Here is a 7,776-nt window from a genome sequence, read left to right on the forward strand (position 1 = left end):
TGTACTCATCTCGTCCGTCCATTACAATTAATAAAAAAATAGAAAGAAAAAAAAGCGTTATCTTGCATTTCGTTTTGATGGTCGTACTAATTTGTTGAATAATAACTTATAATTTAGTTGGGTCAATAATTAGCACCGTTTGTAAATTAAATACTACAATATTCCATTTAGGCATAAGCAATTAATTCACACTAAGGGTAACACAGTAATTTCAACCCCAACGGTAAGAGAATTAGTAGAGAGAGAAAATTTTCCTTAAAATTTCTTTTTATTTCCTCAACGCTTTCCTCTTCCTTTCTCTTCGTTTCATTTTTCTTTACTGTCCGTTTGAGTACTCGAAGTAAAGCTTTTCTCTCTCATTTCTCTCTTATAACATAGAGATTCTTGCACAGTTGTAGAGACTTTTGGGCGTTTTTTGTGTTACAGTGTGAGTGAAATGCGAGATGGAGTGAAATGAGCAGCTGCGGGTTGAGTGTAGACAACCAGCTTCAACGGTTATGAATCCTACGGCTGTAGACCCGACAGCGCCGCCGCCGCAGCCTCCACAGCCACCGCGCTCCTCATTCAGTTGCGACCGACACCCAGATGAGCAATTTACTGGGTTTTGCCCTTCCTGCCTCTGCGAACGCCTCACCACCTTAGATCAATCCTCTTCCAATACGCCCTCCTCCTCTCGCCGCCCCTCGTCCGCCGCCGCCACCGCCGCGGCCATCAAATCTCTTTTTTCGTCTAACTCCTCCAACAAACCGCCGCCAGCACCTAAAACTACCAGCTCCAAATCCAGCTCGTTTTTTCCTGAGCTCCGGCGAACGAAATCTTTCTCCGCCTCAAAAAATGAAACTTTAGGCCTATTTTTTGAGCCCCAGAGAAAATCTTGTGACGTTAGGGTTCGTAACACTCTCGGGTCACTCTTTACTATTGACGACGTTAATAAAACCGCTAATAAAGCCTCTTCTTCTTCTTTCCAAAACCACTCGCAATATTCTCAGAACAGCAAGCAATGCGAGTCTATTGTTGCCGATAAGCCTGTTCTCGAAGAGCCCGAAAATAGTGATGATGAGGAGTTTATAGAACCCGAAAACATGGAAGATTTTGCTTCTGCTGTTAATGCTGATGAGGACAATGACAATGATGATGACAATGGTGATGAAATTATTCCTGTTCCAGATGACCATTTGGAGAATCTTGGAATCTCCCTTGAAATAGAGCCGAATAATTCTGAAATTATAGAAGAAGAAGTAGCAAATCTTAACAATTTGAAATCAATGAAGGATCATATAGATCTCGATACACATGTCAAGAAGAGTTCAGGAGGGGGGTTTTGGGCTGCGGCTTCAGTTTTTAGTAAGAAATGGCAAAACTGGAGGCGTAAACAGAAGATTAAGAAGCAGAACGATGGAGAAAACTCTGGTACATTGCCGGTGAAGAAACCGATTTCCAGGCGTTACAGAGAGACTCAATCTGAGATTGCTGATTACGGGTTTGGGAGAAGGTCTTGTGATACTGATCCGAGGTTTTCGCTCGATGCTGGGACCGGGAGAATCAGCTTTGATGATCCGAGGTACTCTTTTGAGGAGCCTCGGGCTTCATGGGATGGGTACTTGACCGGGAGGAGTTTTCCGAGGATGCCACCTATGGTTTCTGTAATGGAGGATGCTCCAGCTGTCCATGTATCACGGTCTGATATGCAGATGCCGGTAGAGGAGCCAACGATGATGACTGTGAATAGTGTTAATAAGGACGAGGGTGTGCCTGGAGGATCGGCACAAACTCGGGAATACTATTCAGATTGTTCCTCGAGGAGGAGGAAGAGTCTTGATAGGTCTAGTTCCATTAGGAAGACCGCTGCTGCTGTGGTAGCGGAGATTGATGAGTTGAAGGCAGTTTCTAATGCTAAGGTTTCTCCAACGACTGCGGATTATTTTCATGTGGCCAAGGTGTTGGTAGGAGAGCGAGATTCGAGGGACTCAACTTCAAATTCTTTGAGGAACTCGAACTCGAATTCTTTGAGGGATGAATGCTCTGAGGCTCTTGAGTTGAGTAATGGGTTTAGGAGCAATGGTTCGATGTTAGGGAATGTGGAGCGAAAGGAGTCAAAGAAGTCAAGGAGCTGGAGTTGGAAAATATGGGGTTTTATACACCGGCGTAGTGGTGGTAACAAAGATGAGGATGAAGGTAGGTATAGTAGAATAAATGGAGTAGAGCGGTCATTATCAGAGTCTTGGCAGGATTTGAGGAACGAACGAAATGCTGATGTCAGAGGAGGATTCAATAGGAATGTACTTCGGAGCAATAGTAGTGTGAGCTGGAGGAATTCAACTCATATTGGGGGATCATTTGGGAGTTCGAGGAAACCTGTTGTTGACATGAATGGGAATGGGAAGAAGAAAAGGGACGAGTTTGTGTTAGAGAAGAATCGGAGTGCAAGATACTCGCCTAACCATTTTGATAATGGGCTTTTACGATTCTACCTAACGCCTATGAGGGGCAGCCGGAGAGGCGGCGGACAAGGGAAAATAAAGCCAAATAGTTCTCATTCAATTGCGAGAAGTGTCCTTCGGCTGTATTGAAATCCAAGGTCTTGAAGCTGTTCTCTTGATTTTGAAGTTAATTTTGTTGCATTTGTTGTGCAAACATAAACATGCTCTTTGGAATCTTGATATTTGGTCAAATTATCTCACAGTGCATTGATCTGGATGCTATTCTAACTATCGTAACAATGAAAAAATCCCATGATTCTTTGTGTCTACTCCTGTATTTGGCAATCCTTTATACATTGTCTTATTCATCGTGAAAATATGACGTGGTATTTGCATGGCCCTGCATATGATGCATGAGCTGATTTGTTCTATTTTTATCCTACAATTCCGTTTGCTTCTTGTTCTTGATACGACCATGCAAGCACATAGTTTTTACTAGTCTCTGTCTGGTTTTTTAACTCGTCACTGATTTAATGGATATAAACTTTTCTCGTTTCTTGATACTACTTTAATATTAGTCTGCTTTAATAATATGATGTTCACGAAGGCGTAATTTTTAGATCAAAGAATGAAAAGAACGCGAATAGTGAAGGCATAATCAGGTCCCAGTTGGAGTTGAAAGTTCCCTTAATTGAACAAGCTGAAGTTATGTACAACTAAAATTTTGCTGATTACTGTATTTGTTTCAATTGTAAGCGACAATATTTTGTCGATGCAATTGTCTAAACCTGGATGATTTGTTGAATTTTGTGCTTCGGGCATCTTGATAATTTAGGGTGCTATTTTGAGTAATGATTGGTGCACAGGTTGGTGTAGGAGAAGTTCATTTTTAGTCCTATTCACCGGAACAAACCAAACATGGTGGATCACCCACCAAAAAAGGAAAAATCATGCAGTGTGTAATGGACAGATTTTTCTCAATTTTCTTGGTTCAAAAGGGAATTGCACCAAGAGAACTTGAACCTATAGAAACCATAATATTTATCTGTGTGCACGCGTGTGGTATCTGCATATGTACTATCTTAACGTGTACCTTTCTCTTCAGATCTGGTCATTCAACCTTCAAGATGAGCTGCAATTCTTGTAACTCTTGGTGGTTAATTGAAGATCGAGGTAGGATTCTTATAACTCTTGGTGGCTACTTGAAGATCAACATAGGTTGGGGTTTGCCGAATGTCTGGGACTCAGGTTTCCCAGGTCAGTTGTTGGAAGCTACAAAAAGATTTCCCGGTTGAATGAAGATGAAGAATGGTAGTTAAGTCAAATACTTTGGAATCAATAAAGCTCTCATCGTGGGCGTAGGCATATAATTTGCCAAGGTTGATTTCTTCAAAATCCTGGTTTTTCAGTTCTACTGGATCTAGTGACTGTTCATGGAACTTCGTCCCAAAGAAATTTACATGTCTGAAAGGCTTGTGAGTTAAAATGAGTAGCAGTTACTTAAGACAGTCATATTTCTTTAATTGGTGGGTATGTATCTGTTATAGTAGTTGGCTAATGAAAAATGATATACTGGTAGATTGGTTGAAATGGAAAGTTCGGCCCTCCTTTCTTCTTCTTTTTTTTTGGTCACGTTTATTCTCGTTTATAAGGTTCATATTGAGTGCGAAAAATGCATAATAAACTTCTACACGAGCAAAACAATTGCTTATATAAGTAGGATAAAGATAGTTGTACATAAAAATTGGTTCATAATGGTATCCTCCATCTCACATGGGATGGGACCCACTTGAATATTTTATTCGGGTGGATCCCACCCCATGTGAGATGGAGGACACAATGATGTACCAATCTTTATGTACACTTAGCATCTCTCATATAAGTATGCTTAACCTTGCATGAAGATGGGTCGAATTTGAAGGTGATCCGTACTTTGAAGCTAACATAACACAATCCTAAGACGCAAAATATACTCACAACACCATTTTCCATATTATTTTGTCGTGGATTAAGCTCTAATCTTGGCTCTTGAGAGCAATATTAAATAAACGATTGTGCTACATGAATATAATGGTTTATATACACAAAATGCGACGAAATATGATTGGATCGAAATTTCTTCAATTAAATAATTAAAAAAATCTCAAATTATATTTCACCACACCATTTGTATGTAAATTATTATGTATCTCCATAATGTACAAGTAGCACTTTTCATAAACCGATTAGCGGTCGGGAAAATGAGCAATGTACACAATAGTGTATAACATGATAAGCTCTACTCAGCCTCACATTCCGAGAGCCACCACTAGTTTTATGAATATTAAAAAAGGACATGAACATTTTGGAAAAGTAACAAAAGTGGTGGCTGCAGCAAACTCTATCTGAAAATCAATAAAAATTAAAAGTAATCAGCAGCCTGCTTGTTTTGAGTTCATATTTTGATCGAGTTATGGATGACATTAAAGTCAAAAAGTTGCAAGAAAAAACATCCCAACATGCTTTTGTTCAAGTGGATAAAAAAGAGGATACGCAAAGAAAAATAGATAAAGAGGCTCGTAATCCAATGCCATGTCAGTTCCCGTAACTACCCTCGCAAACTTAAAAAATAATGTTATGAAAAAAATATTCTTCGACTAAAATTGCACTCTACAAAAATTATATATTACCTATAAACTTCTCGATTTTAATCCATGACTGGCCAGTATGGGCTTGTTTGGGAGCGATTTTTTCACCAAAAAAATTGATTTTTTGACCGTTAATTACTATTCCAGCCGTCATATTTGACTTCTTCTTTTGCAGGTGAGTCAAAAAATCAATTCTCAAAATTAGTCACAAACAGACTCTATATAAGTGTTTAACTTGAGCCCTTCTAATGGTACATGAGGTGCCTTGGATGGTCGGAATCTGCCGGTGTTATTGTATCTTTCTAGTTGTGAATGGTTGACATTTTTGTACCCAGAACACTGGCACACATAATCTCTTGGGTACACATTAAGATTCCTCAAGTTGTTTTTGTTCTCTCCTAATCTTAATTGGCACCAAGTTTGGAATAAAAGTCGACTTTGCTAAAGAGCTAAAAGTCAGTCGAGAAATGTAATAGCGCTTGTCCATCAATTGACAGCAAACGCTTTTTTACATTTTTCAAGCAATATGAGGTCAATTTCTTTTCTAAGAAATGTTACAAGCAAAGATTATGTTTCATAGTCTTGTGTAGACTTATGTAAACTGCAGAAATAAGAATTAACATCCATGTTAAAATAAATGTATCTACGAAGCAAAAAAAGAAGATAATTAATACTTTCCCATGATTGCTCTCGAAACCATAAAAATACTCCGATACATGTTCTTTCGCATAGTTGTATTGAAGACCAACCAAGATAGACGCAATCTGAAAGAAATTTGGTGAGAAAAAGCAAATTAATGTGCCAAATCGTCCACCTTAGCTAAGATGCCACGGACTGGATCAAACTATAAATGAGATTTTGACGTATTTCCTGTAAACCCAGAAAAACATTGTGAGGTACGCCAAGAAAGGAAAAAAAGCACTAGAAAAACAAGGGTAAATAACAAACCTTCCAATGAGACTATGGCTATAGTGTTAGATATTGTGACCTTTTAGTGTGACTAAGAAACCAAACGCAAATATCGAGTCTTTGCTTCTTTTAAATTGCTGGTGATGGCATTTTCCCCTTTACTTCCCTTTTGCAAGCCTATGGAATTGAAGTGCACCTCGTTATTGTCTGAATCAACTTCTTTTAGAGGTGACCTTATCTGCCTGCTTAGGTGCTGCAGAAATGACGACGTTGAAATAGTAACTGATGATGGCTTCCTTGGACTTGGTTGGAAAGTACTTTGAAGCTTGTTTCAAAAAGCTCTTCCAGTAGGTATTGGTTTCATTTTCACCAATAATTCGAATTTTTGTAGTTCCTTCAATGTCCACGATTTTGAAACTTGTTCACCCATCTCATCAAACTACCAACCAAAGAAAGCGAGGCCAAGTTCCTGTTGAAGTAGCTGCCTTCTCTCAAGAATGTGTTGTCTAATGCAATCAACAGATCCAGGTGTCATACAGCTACAAGAGGCAGGTCTCCATTTTCCATTCATTCTCCCTCTGGTTTCCACCATCCTGGGGTAAAGAATGCTCTTCTCGAGGAGCCATTCCACTTGGGAACATCAGCCTGAAATCGAGGCCTAACTGGAAAGATGTTCACAAATGAAGCTCGGTAACCTGATTGATAGGCGAGGTGGTTGAACTTGCCTTCTATCTGGCCTGTCCAGTGTTGGCGAGCCAGAAATGTGAATTGCAACGTAAAGTTTCAGTGACATTGGCTCATCGGGAGTCAGGTTTTCGAGACTCAATGGATCTGAAACATTTGATAGATTCATCAGAATCTACAACAGGAGTATATTTACTGAGCGGATTTAAATCTAAACATCATCTATCGGAAGGATAATTCTATATATAACTGTTCCTCAGGCAATGTATCCTCATATGTCATTGAACTGCCAGAACTACGTGACCTATGAGTTTTCTCATCAGAAGCCTCAGTTGAGTGAACTAAATCGAACAAGCATGGAACGGAAGAGGCATAAGATAACTTCCCTTTACTCAGTTTCGTGCCATTTTGGTTAGGCACCACATATCCAGGAGTAGTTATCAGCTCACATTTAACAAATTCCAGCAGTTTTCGCTTTCTGTGGAAAAGATGAGCGATGATAAATTGTGTTAATACCATGATGTAAGGTTTAAAACAAATAGAGTAAAAAGAGTAGCACATCGGATTAAGAAAATTTAATTCTGTTATTGGGAACAGGAAGCAATATAAAAGAAATAAAGGAATATTAACACTTAGAGCATCTATATGATATTATTTAAGCATGATATACTATTTATTTTAAAGAGTCAACTTTTAAAATCATGCTCCAAAAAATTCTTTAAATTTACATTTTAGAGCATTTTAAAGAGATTCCTTAAAAATGAGATGCTCTCTATTTTAAAGAGTCAACTTCTAAAATCATGTTGGAAGAAACTCTTTAAATTAATATTTTAATTCAGAGAATGAGTTTGACTCTCCAAATCCACTCTCTATAATTAAATGCATTCAAAGTGTTTCAATTTTCAATATATGAAAATAATAAAATAATCTAAAGAAAAGCTAGTTAAAATAAAAGATAGAGAAAAATAAATTTTTTTTTTGAGAGTAATAAAATTAAGCCCTTGTTTGAGCCCCATTCTTTCAAAAGAAATACATTCTTAAATAGTGTTTTGATATCATTTCAATCACATATTCTTGAATAAATTATATTACACGCAAATTCAAAATTTTTCCTTATTTTTTAACAATACATTTCT

General features: G+C 38.1%; 1 protein-coding gene and 1 long non-coding RNA gene across 2 annotated transcripts; one reads left to right on the forward strand and one right to left on the reverse strand.

Annotated features, from left to right (window-relative positions):
* Positions 1–268: 268 nt before the first annotated feature.
* Positions 269–4,039, forward strand: LOC111403293 (UPF0503 protein At3g09070, chloroplastic-like). The gene is made up of 2 exons (XM_023031736.1): positions 269–2,578; positions 3,526–4,039. Exon 1 carries the CDS (start codon positions 498–500, stop codon positions 2,568–2,570), a length of 2,073 nt encoding a protein of 690 aa, XP_022887504.1. The 5' UTR covers positions 269–497; the 3' UTR covers positions 2,571–2,578; positions 3,526–4,039.
* Positions 4,040–5,655: 1,616 nt separating this feature from the next.
* LOC111404882 lies at positions 5,656–7,149 on the reverse strand. Its single transcript, XR_002704706.1, has 2 exons — positions 5,996–7,149; positions 5,656–5,917 (listed from the first exon to the last, which is right to left on the reverse strand). It is a non-coding gene; the product is annotated as an uncharacterized LOC111404882 (long non-coding RNA).
* Between the last annotated feature and the right edge of the window lie 627 nt (positions 7,150–7,776).

The sequence above is a fragment of the Olea europaea genome, chromosome 11 (assembly GCF_002742605.1).
Source record: "Olea europaea var. sylvestris chromosome 11, O_europaea_v1, whole genome shotgun sequence".
Classification (NCBI taxonomy): Eukaryota; Viridiplantae; Streptophyta; class Magnoliopsida; order Lamiales; family Oleaceae; genus Olea; species Olea europaea.

Coding starts and splice junctions, on each gene's coding strand:
- LOC111403293 (XM_023031736.1), top strand. CDS start 498: ATGAATCCTACGGCTGTAGACCCGACAGCGCCGCCGCCGCAGCCTCCA.